The following is a 21,328-nucleotide window of genomic DNA, read 5'->3' as shown; positions in this document are numbered from 1 at the left end:
AACTGTTGTCATTAAATTTGAGTTGCTTGCAAGCTAAACAGCATACGTGTTCTGCAGAATAATGCAGCTCTCTCCTTCTACTTGTGGTATAATGATCCCTGGCTTCAAAATGAGCTTTTGATTGAACCTCTTAATTTGCAAACTTAGCCTAGGAAATACATAGTTTGGTGACAATTTTGTGAAATTAGAGACTTACAGAAGTAGAAAAAGAAGCATTAGTAAAAGTATATAAACATTATTACTGTAAGTCATACCCTGTGTTTAGAATAGAAATAATATTGTCTTACCTTCATTAGCCACTGAGTGTTGTTTTCCATGATGTTTTCAAGTAGTTGCAGTCTTTGTACTGAATCATCATAATCAAGTGGTGCATCCCTCTGCACTGCATTAGACACATAAGAGCTAGAAGAAGAGCGGCAGTTGTCCATCTCAGGCAATAGAAAGGTATAGCTGCATGACCCATGCTGAACCTGATACTGCTTCTTGCCGATAGTCTCCATGCTTTTACGAAAGGAGCTATACCCTGAAGCTAAAACAAGATTACAGCTCAAAATAAAGTAAACAGCCAGCCACATTTTAATTGCTATGATAACCCAGCAAATCTAAAATACTGAAGTATTTTATTTTCAGTATGATTAACAAGAGTCCAGATTATCTAGTTGACCTGCCCTGAAATTCAGTGCTTTACTGGCATGTGTAAAGTACTCTGAATGAGGGCTTTTTTTTTTTTTTTTTTTTTTACTTTCCCGTTGCAAACTTGGTAAAAAAAAAAGTGCTGTCTTCTCTCCGGCTGTGCCCTAAACTGTCAGATGCAAATAGAGAAACAGTCCTGTCTCAGCTGCAAGTTCTGTGTTCGTTTTTTAAAATAAGCTTTAATGTTTTCTTCTGCTTGTCTTTTGGCAAGATTTTACAGCTTCGGTATCTGAATCAATCACTTTCCTTTCCTTATATGATAAGTTGATAAGAGTAGCCAGACATGTGTAGCTAAACTGCTCCTCCCTCCTGGCTTATCCGTTATCTTCCTGTAGGGGGGGTCACTTGCAAGGCAGCAGAAAGATCAGAGCACACTGCTGAATGCTGTATGGTATGCTGCACTAAATCTCTTGAAAAACTGATCCATTACAGGACCCCTGTGAATTTCTTAAGCACAACTCTAATTAAGAATTTCCTAGACATCAGTTCTTTATAGCCTCCAACTATGTTTTCAGTGTGAGCTTGTAAATTTTTTGTTGTGATCATTTTAAAATATTCACACACAATTTCCTTTGTTTGTTTGTTCCTCTTAAAGAAAAATTCTTTTGAAATGTGTCTCAGCCAAGCATTGCTTGGCTTATGTTTAATAGTTTGTATAACTAAGGAGGAAGACACTTTTCTAATCATACAAAAGTAGGCTTCAGCTTACCCTTTCAGAAAGAAATAATGCTCTTTTTTTAAGAATTGAACCTTCAACTGAACATATTGTGCATAAATAAATTATACTGTAATTAGAATAGAATGATTTATGTAAATCATGTAAAAAGTGAATAGCAAAGCTTATAAACAGTTTTTTAAATGTTAGTCATGTATATTAACTGGCTATTTTAAATTATGTTCATTTTAAAAATATTCATAAATCAAAAGTCACCCAGCTGGGCAAAAGGGGATAATGTTTCAAACAGAATAGCAGTAGGAATTCGTCAATAAATGACATGGAAGTATAGAATTTGCTATATTCGATCATACTGGCCTAATATCACACACCTGGTTGTGGTCAATAGTGGTGGTGGAAGGTGAAGAAAAATACATCATGAAGCAATATTTAATAGTGCAGGGCTGTACTTGGGGAGGAGAGGGATTACTCTGTGTCCTGCAATGATCAGCTAACTTCAAAAAGCATGAGACTACTAAACAGCTAAGAAAGACCAGGAAGGAGTTTGATTCCAATAAAATCTTGGAAAAATAAATTGTCTGCTGTAGAAAATATGCTCTGGAAACCATCATGCTGGGGAACTGATTCTTGAGGAGAAATTGCCCTATAATTCCCTGGATCTGGACACAGAGACTGGACTCCTCTTCTTAAATATTGTTTTTAATTTTATGTGAATGTTGTGCTAAAGAAGATTCCAAAATAATACGCACTGGAGACCAAAGTCCCCTATTTATCCATAGGACAAGCAATATATATCATAAGAAGCATCATTACATGTTTCCCTATATATCTTTCTCTGCCAAAGCACATTAACACTGTTTTACTTTCAATGATATGGAAACGGTATAAAGGCTGTGAAAGCCAGTTGTAGGAATTAGGCTCTCTGCTGTGTTGCTCATTGGATGGTTGAGATTTCTTACTCCACCTTATGTTTTTGTGACTGCCTTATCTAAAGACAACCCAAAAAGTTTACTTCTGGAGAACCCCAAAGTGGACAAAATGTGCTTGATTTAAGTTTCAGCTGTATGAGATATAAAACAAATGTGTCAAATTTGCTTTCTGGGGAGTATTTGTTTGCCGGCAACCGTGCTTTGGATTCCAGTTCATTGAGGTGTTTGTCTGAAGCTAAAGACATGGGTGAAGGATATTTGCTGTAAAATAAATCTAGTAGTGAAACATTTGTTTTTGGCAAATAAAGAGAATGCATAGATTATATGTCCAGCTTGGTGTTGCTCTACCAAAACTAATAAATGTGGCAGATACCCTGAAACTTGTTGATGCAGCCACAAAACTCTGAAGAGAAGTTTCTACTTTTCTATCTGTTTCTTTGAACAAAAATATCCTTCTGTTTGTACAATAGTTTATTTTTCAAGGAATCAGACTACTTGGGGGGAGGGATAGCTCAGTGATTTGAGCATTGGCCTGCTAAACCCAGGGTTGTGAGTTCAATCCTTGAGGGGGCCACTTAGGGAGCTGGGGCAAAATCAGTACTTGGTCCTGCTAGTGAAGGCAGGGGGCTGGACTCAATGACTTTTTGGGGTCCCTTCCAGTTCTAGGAGATAGGTATATCTCCATATATTTTTATATTACTCGTGGCAACCTTCAGGGAGTCTGCACAATCACATTTGTTCTCTTAGATTTTTTTTAAATTTCTTGATGTCTAACCAGACAAAATTAGATTAATTGGGTCATTCGCATTATTAAAGTTGAATTAAGTTGGATGCAGATCTTCCTTTACGTTTTTAAGGGATTTTTACTTCACATTTTTACTTAGATTTTTACTTAGACTGGCTTCTCCCCTGGAAGTATTCTCCAAAGCACTTACAACCCTTGATAACTTAGTTTAAAAATACTGAAGAGGAAAATATCTTGCATGAGGTTCTGCCTCTGTTTCATGCTCCAGTGCTGAAAGTTTCCTTTTTCTTAGTGAGGAATACTTGGAAGATTTCTCTTACTTTTCTTACACTTTTTGGTGGGACCTATGTGTGTTTTCATGCTTCAGTTCGACAATGAAGTGGAAGATAACATTGACCAGTGTGATCTGTTAAAGGTTTTCTTCTTGATTGCTAGAGCTGTGCTGCCACCTTTATCTCAAGGAGACTGGGACTTTGAGAAGTTGTCAGACAAGGAGGGGCCAAGAACCCTTTCCTGAGAGGATTTATAAAGTAGCTCTTGATCTGGAAAAACTCTTATGAGATGGCAGCTCTGATTTACTAAGGATGATGCATTCATCCCTCCACACACTGGTCGACTAAGTCACTGAGAACATATTTGCACTTCAGTTCATCTGGGTTTTTGAGAAGGGACTGGATGTGATCAAGCAACCACTCAATGCCAACTGGCAAGAGGGTTACAAGAATATTCGGATTCTGGTTCACCAAAGAATGTCATGTGAGGTCTTAACTGAAAGCCAGCATCACACTGGTCATTAATATTGTTATGAAATGTATGTACAGATACTATCTAGGAGTTATGTATATATATTGAAAATGAAGTTATAAAGTCTGTATTATGGCAGAGATAACAGCTTTTCTGTCAGACAAAAGATGTTTATTCACCTCTCTCTCTGTCAGCATATAAATTAAGCATTACAAAATCAGCAGAGACGTGTAGAGTCACTAGGGAAGAGCACACAGGAAAAACAAACAATGGGGTGATACTGTCTCAGTACAGACTGAACTTTTTGGATGCAAGTATAAAGTAAAGAAAACACCCACTGTTCCTCCACTTAGAAGGTAAACAGGCAGTGCGTTTACATTCATGAAAATGGGATCACAACCAGCCTTGGTTGAAGATGCTGCAAAAGGCTTTGGTGAGATAAACATCTTTAGACATGAGATTAGCCTGTTAAGTTTAGTCTCTAGAAAACGTGCTATGAGTTTGTTTTAAACGGTAACCTTTTTTCCCCCTATTATTCTTACTCACAATATCTTGAATCATGAATCTTTTGGTAATAAATTTTATCCTTGTTTTCGCTATAAATATATCTGTGCTCTGATATTAGGAAAGGTGTTGCTGATTCTGAGTTAAATCATACAAGCTGGTGTGTATATGTTCCCTTGGGGACAGCAGACCTGGTATTTCTGTGAGTGTTCAGGGGATAAAGGGCTAGACACCACAGGGGAATGCTTCAAATGAGCTCAGGGACTGGGGTTACACCTATTTCTTTCAAGGCAAAGTAAGGGCTGGCACAGCCCAGTTGAGAGTGGTTGGGTGGCTAACAGGCTGGTGATGTTAGGGCGCTGACAGTTAAACACAAGCAAATCTCTCTCTCACTGAAGTCAAGGAAGTAACAAGATGAATCACAGTTATGGGTACCCTGAGAACCATCACACTGGAGCCCTGGCTTTTGAGGATTGAGCCTGCTTCTGTGTTGGGAACTGCAGGAGTGTGACTCTGAGAGGCTGTTTGAGGGTAGAGGGGCCAAGAGCAAGATTGGAGTAGAGGACCCTGGCTAATAATGCTTGATATAGCTTGGACCTCCACAGGAAAGAAATCAAGTGGTTTGAATGTTGGAAAGATCAACCAATTTAGCATTTCTGTTGAATGTGTGGCTCCTAATTGCGGCAGTGGCATTCGGGAGTAGTGTGGAGAGTACGGAAATCTTTCTCCAGGAATGCTGGCTGGAACCCATGTGGAAGCAGTGGGCAAGTCAATAGCTTCACAGCAGCCTCTTCTGAGATCTGTGGCTAGGTGCACTGCTGTGACTAACCTTCTGTGTGTGGAGGATTAGTTTAGTGCTCCTGCTCAGGGAGAGACTGCTCTTCTTTACTGTCTGATACACGCTGTCTGGTGGTGAAGTGAGTTGAATGTCCCCCTCAGGTATATCAGTGAGGACTTTGCTGCCTCGACATCTGTCTCAACTTACTCTCTACTTTGCTGCAGGGATCTTAGCTTTTCCCACCATGTGTAGGAAGCTGAAAGTGAGGCACCCTGCCAACAAAATGAGCATAACTGCTCTTTAACCCTGTCAAGGCTGTATCCCCACTTTGAACTTTAGGGTACAAATGTAGGGGCCTGCATGAGGACTCCTAAGCTTAACTACCAGCTTAGTTCTGGTCCGCTGCCACCATCCCAAAGCTAATTCCCTTCCCTGGGTAGCCTTGAGAGACCTTCACCAATTCCCTGGTGAATACAGATCCACACTCCCTGGATCTTAAACAAGGAGAAATTGACCCTTCCCCCCTCCTTCCTTTCACCAACTCCTGGTGAATCAGATCCAAACCCCCTTGGATCTTAAAACAAAGAGAGATCAATCAGGTTCTTAAAAAGAAGGCTTTTAATTAAAGAAAAAGGTAAAAATCATCTCTGTAAAATCAGTATGGAAAATAACTTTACAGGGTAATCAAACTTAAAGAGCTCAGAGGACCCCCCTCTGTCTTAGGTTCAAAGTACAGCAAACAAAGATAAACACTCTGGTAAAAGGTACATTTACAAGTTGAGAAAACAAAGTAAATCTAAGACGCCTTGCCTGGCTTTTTACTTACAAGTTTGAAATAGGAGAGACTTGTTTAGAAAGATGGGGAGAACCTGGATTGATGTCTGGTCCCTCTCAGTCCCAAGAGCAAACAACCCCTTAAACAAAGGGTACACACAAAAGCCTTTCCCCCCCCCAAGATTTGAAAGTATCTTGTCCCCTTATTGGTCCGTTGGGTCAGGTGTCAGCCAGGTTACCCGAGCTTCTTAACCCTTTACAGGTAAAAGGATTTGGAGTCTCTGTACACAGGAGAGCTGCCACCCTTCCCTTTATAGTTATGACAAACCCTATGTTGGAAAAGTTGCTGCATTTGGCGCATCTTTTTGAACATGGTTTGCTCTTGTCATCCATTTGGGAGCAGCTTTCCCAGCAGAGGAGGGAAAGTTGTGCCTCCAAAGTAATTATCTCCTGCAAAGCCAAACTAGCCATAGCTCAAGGGGAATGGAAATGGGAAGAAGCTGAATTTGGAAAATTAGTGTGAAATGTAAGGAAAGTTTAAAGAAATTTTTGTCCTCAAAAGTTCCGGTGAGGAGGAGAAATTCTGAATGCCGCATTCTTACTGTATCTCTGAGGAGTTGGAACATGTCTGGCTTCTCACTTGGAGGGCAGGGCTTATTCCACAACTGCTGAATGACAGGCTGATCTGCATCCTATCAACAGTGAGAGGAAACATCCCATTGTAAGTTTGTCAGACATATTAAAGTAGGAGGATTCTGAATAACTTGGCACAGGGTTTTGTATATTTCAGTACAAAATTCAATAAAAGGTTTATTATAGTTCATATTAGTTGTAGTTGCCTTTCAATACTTTTGTTATGGTCATCTCCCTTTGGTGGTGCTTTATAGATGGAGGGGCCTGTTTGAATGTACAGTGCAATGTATTATCCAAACTGAAATTGTGATGCTTAGTCTGCAATTTCCTGATTGCCTTTTAGTTAAGTGTATATAGTGTTTGACATAAAATAGCAAATACTGCCCAGTATATTTAAAGTAAAAATTAGATATTTCCCCCTTTAAAAAAAAGCCATTCACTTTACAGAACTCACCTTATAAAAAGGAGTGAAATGTATATTTTGCCAAAATTAAGCATTTAAACCTTTTTGCCAGATGTGCTTCAGGCAATTTCCTTTCTTGGGAAACAGTAATTTCCCTTACTCTACCAGTTCTGTTTTTATTTCTTACACTATATGAGTACACTGCATTAAAAGCAAGACCACTAATATTATCTTTCCAATTATCATTTTATATACAGCTGCACAGCTTCTGTTTGACAGGCAAGTAGAGAGGCACTTCTGTGAGATCTTTGATACTAAAGGAAGCTTAAAAGTTTGTGAAGTAATATAAGAAAATGTTGATTCTGTCTTAGTCTATATTTGCAGATTTTTGCCTCCATCTCATTTTAAGGTTGTTAATTTTGTAGGAGAGTGAATTGTCATTTTAATGCTTTTTTTAATTCAAGTTTTTGCCGTGAGACTAAATCTGAGGGACAGAATAAGAAACCAGGCTATGATGATGAGGCACAAGTGCTATTTGATTCACTATTATAGTAATATTTAACATTCCTGAATAATTTAAAGAATTGTTGTAATATGAGAGAATTAAACTTCAGAATAAAGTTCTAGATGCAAATAAGAGATCTGAAATCTTGTAATAAATTTTAAAATCATAAAAACCTTTTTGTAGATTGCTGGTACCTGAATTTTAGCCATTTTGATACTTTTCTGCTAGGACCTCATCTTTGATTCTTGGGTCCTTTTAATATTATTAGTCTATAATAATTTCATTTGATGACTCCAAAATATTTTCTTTCCTTCCTTTTTTTGAATGTTTCTCAGAAACAAATGCAAACAAGGACAATATTAATAAAATCACAAAATTAAAAACAGTAATTGGGTTTTGAATACTAACTAGTCCACTGATAATCATGCCATCTAGTCTGCAGTCTTATTTTTTCCCCCTAAGAGAAAGGAATGCCAAATATTTTGTTGCAATGAGCTGAAATTAATGAATGTATTTTCTTCGTGACCCATAGTTAAATCAAGCCAACTCTAAATCCTTTCTGAAGTAAGCAGTAACTTCCTATCAGTTTGTTTATCTAGGTTTTTATACCATGCCCATCATCTTATTATCCAAGCTTATCAATGTAGGATGTACTTGTATGTGATGTATTTCCTATGAAATTTGCTAAACTTATTGTGCAAAACAATGAGCTTATTTTAAAAAGCCAAGACATTCTGAATAACTTTAAGTTTACTGCAGCCTGCCTCTTTTTGTTAAGCATATAAATAAGAAGTAATTTTTTTCAAATACATTTATTCTGGAAAATTATTTATTTAGAAATGTATATTGTGCCAGTCTCAAATTGGTCATATTGTATTGGTGTAATGCCATGGAGCATTAGTTACAAAAGAGAGTAACAAAATCACTCTTTGGTCTCGATTCATCTGAGTGACTCATGTCCTCAGTACCTGACATTTATTTGTTGCCACATTTTACTCTCCCTCTTCAGACAGAATCCTACTGAGTTTTTCGAAGACCTTCACAGTCTTCTTCCTTCATAAAATCATAGTGCTGGAGGGGACCTCGAGAGGTCATCAATTCCAGCCCTCTGCAATGAGGCAGAACCAAGTAAATTTAGACCATCCCTGAGGGTGTTTGTGCAATTGGTTCTTAAAAACCTCCAATTATGGGGATTCCACAACCTCCCCTGAAAGCCTATTCCAGAATTTAACTACCCTTTATAGTAAAAAGGATTTTCCTAACATCTAACGTAAAATCTCTCTTGCTGCAGATTAAGCCCATTACTACTTGCCCGACTGTGATGGTTCTCAGGGTATCCAGGACTGTGCCTCCAGCACATGAGAGACTTGTTTCTGTTTAACTGGGGGCTGGTCTACACTGGAGGGCGGGGGGGATCGATCCAAGATACGCAACTTCAGCTACGCGAATAGCGTAGCTGAAGTCGAAGTATCTTGGATTGAATTACCTGGGGTCCAGACGGCGCGGGATCGACGGCCGCGGCTCCCCCGTCGACTGCGCTACCGCCACTTGCTCTGGTGGAGTTCCGGAGTCGATGGTGAGCGATATATCGATCCCGGATAAATCGATTGCTACCCGCCGATACGGCGGGTAGTGAAGACGTACCCTGGGTGTCAGACTGCTGACACCACTAGCCAGTTAGCCTTCCAAGCACTCTCTTCTGGGTACTGTCAGCCCTAACTTTGCCGTGCAGGTTAACAATAGGTGCACCCCAATCCCTGAGCCCCTTTGAAGCATTCCTCTGTCATGTCCAGCCCCTTCTCCACTGAACACTCTCATCTGAAATACCGTCTGCTGTCCCCAAGGGAATAGTGTACACACACCAACTTGTGTGATGGCACTGAAGCCATGTACAAATAAGCGGTAATAGGTAGCCAAGCCTGTGAAAGGTTTGCCTTGCTTTTTAGTTTGGGGGAAAGGCCAGTTAACAATAGATTTGTACTTTCAAGGGATCAGGAGAAATTTGGTCACCACCTACCCTACCAAAAAAAGACCTTTTGGCTCCTCCAGGTTTTGACACTTTTACAGTGAGACCCGCATCTCTGAGTCTTGTCAGCACTATTCTCAAGTGGTTTTTATGATCTGACCAAGAATTGCTAAATATTGCAATGTTGTCAATATAAGCCTGTGCAAAGTCTTGTAACTCTTTAACACTTCATTAAAGAGCCTTTGAAAGGTGGCTCCTACATTAATCAAAAGGCAACACATTCAACTCATAAAATCCCAAATCAGTAATGAAAGTGGATTATTTTTCTGTACTTCGCTGTCTAAAGGGATTTGCTAGTATCCCTTCATGAGGTTTAGAGTAATTAGATATTTCCCCTGGCCTAAAGTATCTAACGTGCCATCAATTCTGAGCATGGGATATGCATCAGGTACTGTGACAGTATTAAGTTTTCTGTAATCAACACACAACCTTGTATTCCTATCCTTCTTAGGAACCATAACAACTAGTGAGGCCCAAGGACTGTCTGACTCTTCAATTATCCCCATTTCCAGCATACTTTGTATTTCCTTATTACATTTATTCATATCTTTCCCAAAGTCTGGCACCCAGAATTGGACACAGTATTCCAGCTGCGGTCTCAACAGTGCTGAGGAGAGGTAACTGTCCCACTCTAATGTCTTAAATACAACATTCCTGTTAATATACCCCAGAATGATATTAGCCTTTTGTGCAACTGCATCACATTAACTCATTGTTTGTGATACACTGCAACCCCCAGATCCTTTTCAGCATTACTATCACTTAGCCAATTATTCCTTATTTTGTAACTGTATGTTTGATTTTTCCTCCTTAAAAATAGTACTTTTCACTTGTATTTATTACATTTCATATTGTTTTTAGTCCAATTCTCTAATTTGTCAAGGTCATTTTCAGTTCTAATCCTGTCTTCCAAAGTGCTTGCAACCTCTCCCAGCGTGGTGTCATCTGCAAATTTTACAAGCATACTCTCCAGTCAAGTTGAAATAACATTAAATAAGATAAACAACTCATTAATGAAAATATTGAATAGTACCAGACCCAGGACTGACCCCTGCAGACCTTACTAGATATGCCCTCCAAATTTGACAGCAAACCATTGATAACTACTCTTTGAGTATGGCCTTTCAATCAGTTGTGCATCCACTTTATAGAAATTTCATCTAGACTACCTAAATTGCCTATTAGAGTGTCATGTGTTACCTTCAAATGCCTTACTAAAATCAAAATATATCAGGTCTACTGCTCTCCCCTCCGCCCCATCCACCAGGCCAATAACATTGTCAAAGAAGGAAACTGGATTGCTTTGGCATAGTTTTTTCTTGATAGATCCAGGCTGGCTATTCCTTATAACCCTGGTATCATCTAAGTGCTTAAAAATGTATTGTGTAATAATTTGTTCAGTATCTTTCCAGGTATTGAAGTTAGGCTTACTGGTCTATAATACCACAGGTCCTCTTTGTTCCCTTTTTAATGATAGGTACTATACTTACCCTTCTCCAGTCCTCTGGGACCTCGCCCATCCTCCTTGAGTTCTCGAAGATAATTGCTAATCGTTCCAGGATTGCTTCAGCTAGTTCCTTAGGTTCCCTAGACTGAAGCAGAATAGGCATTAAACACCTCAGCTTCTTCATATCATCAGTTATTAGCTCTCCTTCCCCGCTAAGTAGAGGGCCTCCACGTTCTTTCATCTTTTTCTTGCTTCTAATGTATTTAAAGAATCTCCTCTTATTGCCTTTTATGTCCTTTGCTAGGTGTAACTCATTTTGTGCCTCAGTCTTTCTAATTTTGTCCCTACGTGCTTGTGGTATTCTTTTTTACTCCTCCATTGCAAATCATCCATGTTTCCACTTATCAGAGGCGTGCTTTTTGATTTTCAGGTCATTAACTTGCTCCTGGTGGATATTAGACACTTCCCTCCTTCCTTCTTTGCATTGGGATAGTTTGCAATTGTGCCTTTAATATTGTCTCCTTGAGAAACACTGACTCCTCCTGAATTCCCTTATACCTCAGATTTTCTTCCCATGGGACCTCACCTACCAGTTCTCTCAACTTTCTTCTCTGTGTCCAAAACTGGAGCCTCTCACCTGCTTTTTTCTCTTAATCTCTTCAAATGCCCTGTGACCCCATTCCTTCCTAAATTAACCTTTGACTGGTTGCTTCCTCTCTAAGTAGAATATGCTCTGATCTCCCCTATCCTCAAAGAAAAATGTCCCTTGATTCCCAGTTGCCTGTCCTGTGGGATTTTGTCTTTTTTTTTATTTTTATTGGGGGGGGTGGGCACGGAGGAGGTCAAGTATAAAATCAGTTGAATATGAAAGAGTCCTGAATGCTGTTGGAAAATAGGAAAACAGCTATGCTTAAAGAAAAAAGTTCATTGTGCTTAATAACTTGTTTAAAGCAATGCCTTTTAAAAAAAGTTTTAGGCATTAGACAGTAATCCAGCCTTCCAAACACCCTTAGTCCTCCTGATTTAAGCCTCTCCTCTGCTCCACAGCCATTCATATGTTAGTGATAGACTTGCTTGTCTAATAATGGTATACTTATTAACAGCATGTCTTACTTCCCAAGAACATGTTATTTCAACTTAAGATTCTGAACTCAAAGAAAAATTTATGTCAAAGAGAGAATGAAAAGGAAGTGAGAAATTGTGCAAGAGGAATAAACAAAGGTTTCAGGGAGAGGACATTTATGGCAGCAGTAAGGTACCTAGTTCCTGACATCTGTTTCCCTCAAGAAAAAAGTACAGTACACGTGTTAACCTTTTTTTAAGAGTGCAAGCAGAATATTTGCAGAGAGAGGTTTACTTGTTGCGGTATATTTGGCTACACATTTGTAATGAGTAGAGCCACTGTAAATTAGACTTGTCTTCTCTAAAGATGATTCTTTGTCTTCCTCTCTACTAAAGAACATGGTCAGGTGACTCATTAAAAAAAAAAAACAAAAAAACCTGAGCTCTTGCATGTGCCCTTCTAGCTCTATAGCAGCAGCTAATGATTACTATCATCATCATTATTGGCTTACAAACAAGGAAATAAACAAATATGTATTACAAAGATTTCCAAATAAGGTTAGGGCCAAAATGTAAGATTTTATGCTTATTTTTTTAAAGGTAAGAGCATTAGGAATGAGAGGCCTTCCCAGGTCTAATGTAAATAGAAACATTGACTTTTTTTCAGAATTTCTCTTAAAATTGGCTGTGAGCATTCCCCTGGGGTGTGGTGAACTGAAACAGAATAACAGCAATGTGTTAGTAACTAGGAGGAGAGGAGGTGAAACATTGCATTAAAACTAATCAACCCCTTGCATGTTCCCACCTGGGGAGAAGAAATGCCACTATTACCATTTCTTCTCCATTAATATGTCCTAGTGATTTATCTGTTCCTATAATACAAGTACAAGAAGGCACCGATGACCATAAAATGGAGCACATTATAAATAGTTAAAAGGAAATTCTTTTTTTATGTAAAACAAATTTTAGATGGCCAAAACCACGTTTTTCCATGATCCTTTCAGATCTCTTATCTAAGCAGCATCAGGCGAAGTGCTGGATGAAGTGATAGTGATTTTGGAAACTGGCACTGTTTTCTCGGAAACAGTATTGAAGCAATTCCTCAGCACATGTGTACACACCAACATGGATGGAGTTGAGGTGCCATGTTTCAGATGAGATACAAAACTGAAGGTCTACCATTTCTGGTATTAAAGCTGCCATGACAATTTAATTTAAGAAATTATATTCTGAAGATAGAAAAAACTATATAAAAGCAGCAGTTAAACACACAAATCAGGAAATGTAAAAGTTAAAGTTGAATACACACCCCAACTCTGTTCCATACACACATTTGCAATTCTGTCTTTAGTTATGATAGCATGATAACATGCTACTTCTCAGTTAATATAACTTTTTTCTATAACTTGAGAAACACATTATGGAGCTAATAACCTGTGTAATTATATGGTATTGCAGTGCAAACAGGACAGAGATGTAGTCGTGCATTCCATCATAACTTTTGTCAGTTCCTGAGTTGCATGTGCCATAACTGTGCATCCTTAATATTGCATTAATGTAGGTTTTTGTATCTAATTTTTGGTCATTTTCAGTTTTGTCCTTAATCCACATGAGAAAAAAGAAAAGTTCTCCATCTTTTATAACTAGCAGATACTGTCCCACAAAGGTTAATTCATGTTAATCAGAGTTTCTAGAAAACTACATGTCTGTCAATCATACTGCCAGTCACTCACTACAGATGAGCACCTTGCCTACCTGTGCATAGACAGAGTAATAGATACATCCATTTTTGTTCACTAAAGTGGCTTCCTTTGAATATATCCCATTAAATACTATTTAATAAATTGAATTGGAGGCTCTTGGAAACTTCTTTTACAAACTTCATATTAGAGTTATAATATCTTTTCCAGTAATTTCCAGAAAGAACCAAAGAGAGATTTAAGAAAACAAAACTAAACAAAAAAGTTCTCCAACCTGTATATCAAAAACTCTCATATAATTTTAAAAAGCACCACTGGGTGTTCTAAGTGGCAGTATCCGAGTCTGCTTTCCAGTCTGTTCTTTGATCATCTTGCTGAACAAATCATCTGCTAGAAAGATAATAATCCATCTATAATAGATTGTGTACAGCTAATTGCTGACCAAATCTTTTAGCAGCATCATAATCCATAAAATGGTATCTTTTCTTCTCAACATGAATCACCAGTTTATCAGGCTATAAACCAATCAATCTGCTCATTTGCTTTTTAATTGTATAAATCTGCACCTATCAGTGAAAAGGTAGACCTTGAAACATTACTGTGGTATTCTACTACAAATTAAATGCAGTCTTTTTTTAACTGGAATCCAAAAACACTTTTCATATCTGCCTTAACAGGAGAAGAATCACTAGTCAGCTTAGCCACAGCCAAATCTTGCTTCATATGAACATTAGAAATAGAAATCTTATCTACTGCATCGATCTTAAGTTCCATTTCTGATTATAAAAAACTAATGTAATTATATATTCTCACATGATTTTGAGTCAGTTCCTTCCGTTAAAGGAGGCAATCAGAGAACTGTCAAATATTCTCCCAAGGATTCACCTTTAAAATCAAGTGATACATTATCATTAGTTACTGCATTAACCATATCCTGTAGGATGTTGACTTAATGGTCAGTGACTGGCATTGTTCCTCAACATTAGTAACTTTAGATCTAATTCATCAAATTCCTGATCAGCTGACTCTGTTTTACTAGTTTATGTCCTTCTTTTCCAAATTCCCCACTCAAATATCATTTTTTCTTTATCCATGATTATACTGCTAACAAAATTTCAATATTACTCTTATTAATCTCAGTAAATCGTTTAAACTGATAAGGTGACATGGCGTCTGGAGAAAAAAAGCCTGAAGCAGCATGCTTAGAAAAATTTCCATCTCAAGCAATTTAAATTTCATTTCCTGGAACAAGGCCCTAGTGTTTGGCCCACTAGACCTTACAAATGTCTGTTTGCTGAATCCATTTTAAAATAACATGCTTTCTGTAGTCATGTGGATGAGGTAAAAGCCTTTTAGAAACCAGTTTTCTAGATTAGATGTAGTTCTGTTTATCTATTTTGTCTTCATCATCAAACACATCATGCATTCTGGCACAATACCACTTTCTAGACTGAAAGGTCAGCATGGTCTGGAATTGAGGCTAGGGAAAACATACTGATTACATGTATGCAGACAGCTAAGAATTCAAAGTAGATTCACTGGAAAGAAAACGTGGTTGTCCTAGTTTTCAGCTGAGGTTCATTTTCTCAAATAAATTAAATGAAATACTTTTGATGGTATGGTCCAATAACATTTCTCTGTGTTCTACTTCTGCTTTTTTGGACTGTTGTGCCAGGTTTTCACATTTTATTTTCTTGTTTTTAACCTTTCTGACTCTGATTCTCACTTGGTCTATGAGTTGGTTAGAATTCAGAAGTGAGCAAGACAGATAATTGAGATGGAAGGTATTGATCTATGAGGAAAGATGAAAGGGACTTGTTGCTGCTAAATGATAATTAAGCGAAGATATAACTGGATGTAGGTATTCAAGGGCATAAACATCATAAAGGGAATGGAGTCTTAGCTGAAATTCTCAACCTTGTTCAGGCCCCTTTGTTCCATATAAAAAAACTATAGCGGCATAAAGGGGGCCCTAAATCTCTGTTAGTGGCTGTAGGAGTATTCCCCCAGTGCAGGTACTATGGAAGACAGCCAAGGAGCCCATTGTAAACCCTTGTATTAGAGGGTGGGGCAGGTGTGAGGCCACATTAAGCAGCAATAGAGAAATTACAAGCAGTGCTATGGTACATAGTCTCCCCAGGTTGTCCTGCCATAATTTAGACAGGCCTCAAGGCTATCTAAATTATGTCGGGGACCTTTCCAGCCCCCAGAGTAGCCCAGGATCATAAGGGTGCACAGATGGCTTAAAGCTACCTTGGCTCCCCCACACCCTGAGGAGCAAGATCTGTGCTGTGCCCCTTAGAGGTGTGGCATAGAATCCCCTCCCTTGCGTAGAACAAGGGGAACTAGCTAGGAATCATGGCCTAAATTTTAATTTTCTTAATTTCATGCCAAGTATCAAGAAATAACTCTTAGTCCTGAGATCTATTAGACTGTGGAATGGCCTCTCGTGAGAAGTGGTGGAATCCCTATTGCTTGAATAATTTAAAACTGGATGGACAAAACAGTAGAAAATGTACTGTAAGGAAAAATCCTGAATTGGCAGGGGTATGCATTAGACAATCTAATAGGCAGTTTTCATCTCTGATTAAATCACACCACTTGCCTTTAGAAAAATATTTATCTTGGACCTTCATGTGAAAAGCACTTAAAGCAAAGATTTCTATACCCATAACATATAAATATAATTAATATATTTAGATAAATCATGCATTTTCTCACAGCCATGAAATTAGAACCTTCAATCACAAGTACACTAAAGTGTTAATGACTGTAAACTGCTAAACACAATATCTGAGATTATATTACAATGTTAGCAACAATTTGGCTCTCGACATCAGACGTCCCATCATCATTGAATTACATACCAATAGTGGAGTGACTGTATTATATTCAGACAAATTCCATTGGTGTTATATGTTCAGTAACATTCTAAGAGCTACAATATCACCTTGTTACTTTTGGTAACAGGATAAAGACTATTCTTCTATAATTGCCTGTTTTGCTAATCAAGCCCTCACAACCAGACAAGTTATTCTAATTTATTAACACCTCAATTACTTTTTTTGTCCTTAAATAAGAATTTTTAAAATTTTTAACACTTTAACAATATTAAATGAGATACAAAATGCACCACATAATAAGTAATACATATATAACAACCCTTCATAATGGTAATTTATGTAAAATCAGAATGGAACTTGTATCCCCATTTAATTTATCAGGTTAAGGCTGGTTATTTTCTGACTGGCCAAGTAAATCCATTATTTGAAAGCATTTTTTCCTCAAAGAGATGACTTTTTATATTCATATATTTTATGACCTGCACTGGCCAGTGTTTCCTGGAATATGATGGGGAAATTCAGCACTGATTTACACCCCTCTGTACATCTGCTGGGCCAGTATCTCTTCATTGCCAAAGCATAATAATAATATCTAGCTCTTATAAAGTGCTTTTCATAAACTGACAAATAGCTTGGATCATGAAAACTTTACCCTCCATAGCATACAACTACACCTATGAGGCATCCAGCATTGGCCAAAGTCAGAAAGACTGACTCCTGAACTAAATGGAATGGTCTGTTCTTCATTATAACAATTCTCATGTCCCCTGTCTCCACTGCTAACAAGAAGATGGCCCAGTACACCTGTATGATGATGTTAATATGAACAAGGGGAATATATACAATTTAAAAAAAAAAGACAAAAGTAAATTTGAAAAATAATCCTTGAGCTGAATCTGCAACCAGTTGCAGTTTGCATAATGATTGATGAAATTTTAAATGTCTCAACATCTTACCCAATTTTAACTGCACTAATTTAACTATTAAAAAGAAACCAACAATAACACGGTTCTACAAGAGGTGTTACCGTGGACTAAAATGCTGGACTTTCACACCTGGCAGCTTGGATTCAAACATGGACCAGGCTTCAAAGAACCTAATCTTCACACAGTTTGACAAAATTCCAGTCAGTGTCAGTTCTTTCTTAAAAGAAAAAGACATCTATTTTTGGAAAATAAGAGGGCACTAACTTATTCAATTTGGAGGAGGGGCAAAGCTAAGAGATGAATACCAAACTGGAGGAAAGTGAAGCAGGGAGAGAGAACTGGGAAAGAGGTAGGAGAAAAATAAGAAAATGCAGGGGAAAGAATGCCAGGGTGGAAAACAATAGGAATAGGGAACAAAAATGGGGGTGGTCATCTGATCTCTTTTTTTTATTATTATTTTCTTTCACTGAAAGAAAAGGCAAGATACACGAAGAGAGGATAAAATGGGAGAGAAACAAATGAATGTCAAATCCTAATTCAGTCTCTAACGTTTCTTACAAGAGTCAACTGTCAGTTATTCTTCTCTGCTTGTAAACAGTGCCTTTAAGCTAAACATGTGAATTTATACAGCATATCTAGAATAGTAAGGCCTACAATTAAACACAGTGAGGGTAAAAAAATGCAAAAGTGTATAACTCCCCTTTTCAAAAGTGATGTAGGGTCAGGTTTTTAAAGTAAGGTATTTAGGCACCTACTGGGATTTTAAAAAGCACCTAACCTGCTTAGGCACCAAAGTCCCATTGCAATTAAGCATTTAAGCTGCTTCAGTGTTTTCTGAAAATCCTACTAGGCACCAGTTTACCTCTTTAACTGCCCAAATATCTTTGAAAATCTGGTCCTTAAGCACTAAGGGTATGTCAACACTACCCGCCGGATCGGCGGGCAGCGATCGATCCAGCGGGGATCGATTTATCATGTCTAGATAAATCAACCCCCGAGCGCCCTCCCGTCGACTCCTGTACTCCAGCGCCACGCGAGGGGAGCAGAAGCAGTCGACTCACTGAGGTGAAGACACCACGGTAAGTCGATCTAAGTAACTTAGATCAATCCCCCTCTCCTCTCCTCCCCAGTGTAGAGCAGGGCTAAGAGACCTTTCAATGAGAGTTAAGCTCCTAAGCACCTCAGTCTCCAATAAATCTTGGGGAAATTCCTGAAGACTGGAAGAAAGCTAATGGCATGTCAATTTTTAAAAAGGCTTTATAGGGTGATCTGGGTAATTATAGGCCTGTCAGTCTGATAAAGGCAAGATAAAAGAGCGGTTGATACGGGACTTAATGAATAAGAAAGAAGAGTGACGTAATTAAATGAACATGGGTTTATGGAAAATAGATCCTGTCAAACTAACTTGATGTATGCAGTATTGTCGTAGCCATGTCGGTCCGAGGTTGTTAGAGAAACAAGATGGATGAGGTAAAATCTTTTATCGGACCAACTTCTCTTTGTGAGAAAGACAAGCTTTTGAGCTTACACATAGCTGTGACACTCTATATACATTTCCCAGACCTGAAGAAGAGATCTATATAACCTCAAAAGTTTCTCTCTCTCCAACAGAAGTTAATCCAATAAAAGATATTAATTTTACAAACTTGTCTCTCTAAACTAACTTGCTATATTTTCTTATGAAATTACATGTTTGGTTGCTAAAGGTAATAGTATTGACATAATATACTTAGACTTCTATAAAGCGTTTTGGTACCACAGGACATTTTGATAAAAAACTAGAATGATACAAAATTAACATGACACACATTAAATGGAGTAAAAACTTGCTAACTGATAGATCTCAAACTGTAAAAAGGGGATCATCATTAAGTAGGTCTGTTTCCAGTGGAGTCCCACAGGGATCGGTTCTTGATCCTATGCTATGTAATATTTTTATCCATGATCTGCAAGAAAACATAAAATCATCACTGATGAAGTTTTCAGGTGACACAAAAATTGTGGGAGTGGTAAATAATGAAGAGGACAGGTCTTAGATTCAGAGTGATTTGGGCACAAGCAAACAATATGCATTTTAATACAGGTAAATGTATACCTCTAGGAAAAGAATGTATTTTATGCTTACAGGATGGGGGACTCTATTCTGAGAAGCAGTGACTGTGAAAAAGATTTGGGGGTCATGGTGGATAATCAGTTGAACATGAGTTCCCAGTTTTATGCTGTGGCCAAAAGAGCTAATGCAATCCAGGAATGCATAAACCGGGGAATCTCAAGTAGGAGTAGGGAGATTATTTTACTTCTGTATTTGGCATAAATTGGAGAGGGTTCATAGAGGAGTCACAAGAATGCTTAGAGGATTAGAAAGCATGCCTTATAGTGATAGACTCAAGGAGCTCAATCTATTTAGTTTAACAAGGAGAATTATATTGAGGAAATTTTATGGCCTGTGCTATACAGGAGGTCAGAGTGGATGATCAGATTGTTCCCTTCTGACCTTGGAATCTATGCATTTGAGTCACTTTTAAAAATGGGACATATGTTCCTAAATCAGTGGGTGCTTTTGAAAATTTTGCATACAATAATAACAACTTTCCCAGTTCTTTTATGGTGCAAAATGACGTTTTACTAACTCAAAAAGTATATTTCCCACTGCAAACCTGATGACACAAACAGCAAAAAAACTTTTTTTTCAAATTTTCAGATTTGCTGATGTGAAAACAAACAAGGGATCTATGGCAGGGATCAGCAACCTTTGGCACGCGGCTCACCAGGGTAAGCACCCTGGTGGGCCGGGCCAGTTTGTTTACCTGCCGCGTCCGCAGGTTCGGCCGATTGCGGCTCCCACTTGCCGCGGTTCACCGCTGCAGGCCAATGTGGGCGGCGGGAAGCGGTGCAGGCTGAGGGATGTGCTGGTCGCCGCTTCCCGCCGCCCCCATTGGCCCCAGTGGGAGCCGCAATCGGACGAACCTGTGGATGCGGCAGGTAAACAAACTGGCCCGGCCCGCCAGGGGGCTCACCTTGGCTGGCCGCATGCCAAAGTTTGTCGATCCCTGTTCCATGGTTTTGTTGTAAACCACTTGGCAAACAACTGGGTCTATTTCACCAGCTTGGATGGAGACATGACGTGTCTATGTTAGACAAGTTACAAAACAGAAGCATTCATCATCATCAAGTTAAATTCTACACAATGGATACTTGCCCAGGGCAGAGGTAAAAAGCCAGAAATGTATGCAAGAGCGCCCTAATGTCATGAGTATAAAATCTAGACTATTCCTTGTTGAATATAAAACACTAGTTAAATCTGCTCTAAGGCAGGGCTAAATTAAACTCCAGATGTAACCCAAGTTTTCAGTGTAATTGGCAGTATTGCAGGGGTAGTATTTTCTTAGGATTTAACTGTTGAACATGTTAGCCAAATTACTCTTGATGACAGAAGTTTATTTTCCTTAGATATTAGATAAACATCTTATCTTTTTCAATTTTTTTCTGGGGCAAAGGTATTTACTGTAGCTAATGAAAAGCAAGTGCTTCTTGCTAAAAGCTGTATCCAATTGTGATGAGCTATGGAGTTCAGCATCTTCCAAAACTTCAGATAAATTTAGAGTCCTGCTAGCAGGAGTATAGTACAGTGCTATCCCACAATTATGTACACTGCAACTGTCCCACAAGTTTCCTGTTTAAATGGGATCGTTTGGGTGAACACCACAGGGTAGCTGAAACATACTATGGTGGCCACAGCAAGAAATGTCATGGCATGTGACCCGTGCAAATGCAGCTGTTTTTGAGCCTTTCAACTCACGGTCACCCATCCAACAGAAACCCTGGAAAACTTACAGCTCTTCTTCATTTACTGCCTGTTTGAGTAACTGTTAAGCTACCATTAAGTCCAAAGCCTGAGACAGAGATGCCAGGGGCCATATGTCAGCCATTTTCTTAGTCT

The 21,328-nt window shown here is 38.5% G+C and overlaps 2 protein-coding genes across 2 annotated transcripts in view; one reads left to right on the top strand and one right to left on the bottom strand.

Annotated features, from left to right (window-relative positions):
* The window catches only part of ANGPT2 (angiopoietin 2), a 71,289-nt gene extending 70,627 nt beyond the window's left edge, over positions 1-662 (bottom strand). The window contains exon 1 of the mRNA XM_024223328.3: positions 288-662. Within this exon, the coding sequence (XP_024079096.1) occupies positions 288-575 (288 nt within the window). The 5' untranslated portion in view covers positions 576-662. The remainder of the gene's footprint in view (positions 1-287) is intronic.
* The window catches only part of MCPH1 (microcephalin 1), a 226,286-nt gene that overhangs the window by 169,643 nt on the left and 35,315 nt on the right, over positions 1-21,328 (top strand). The gene's annotated exons all lie outside the window — the stretch shown is intronic.

This window comes from Terrapene carolina, unplaced genomic scaffold (assembly GCF_002925995.2).
Source record: "Terrapene carolina triunguis isolate 2854851 unplaced genomic scaffold, T_m_triunguis-2.0 Scaffold42, whole genome shotgun sequence".
NCBI lineage: Eukaryota > Metazoa > Chordata > Testudines > Emydidae > Terrapene > Terrapene triunguis.
Note: the sequence above shows the minus strand (reverse complement) of the source record. Positions and strands in the feature narration are given on the sequence as shown.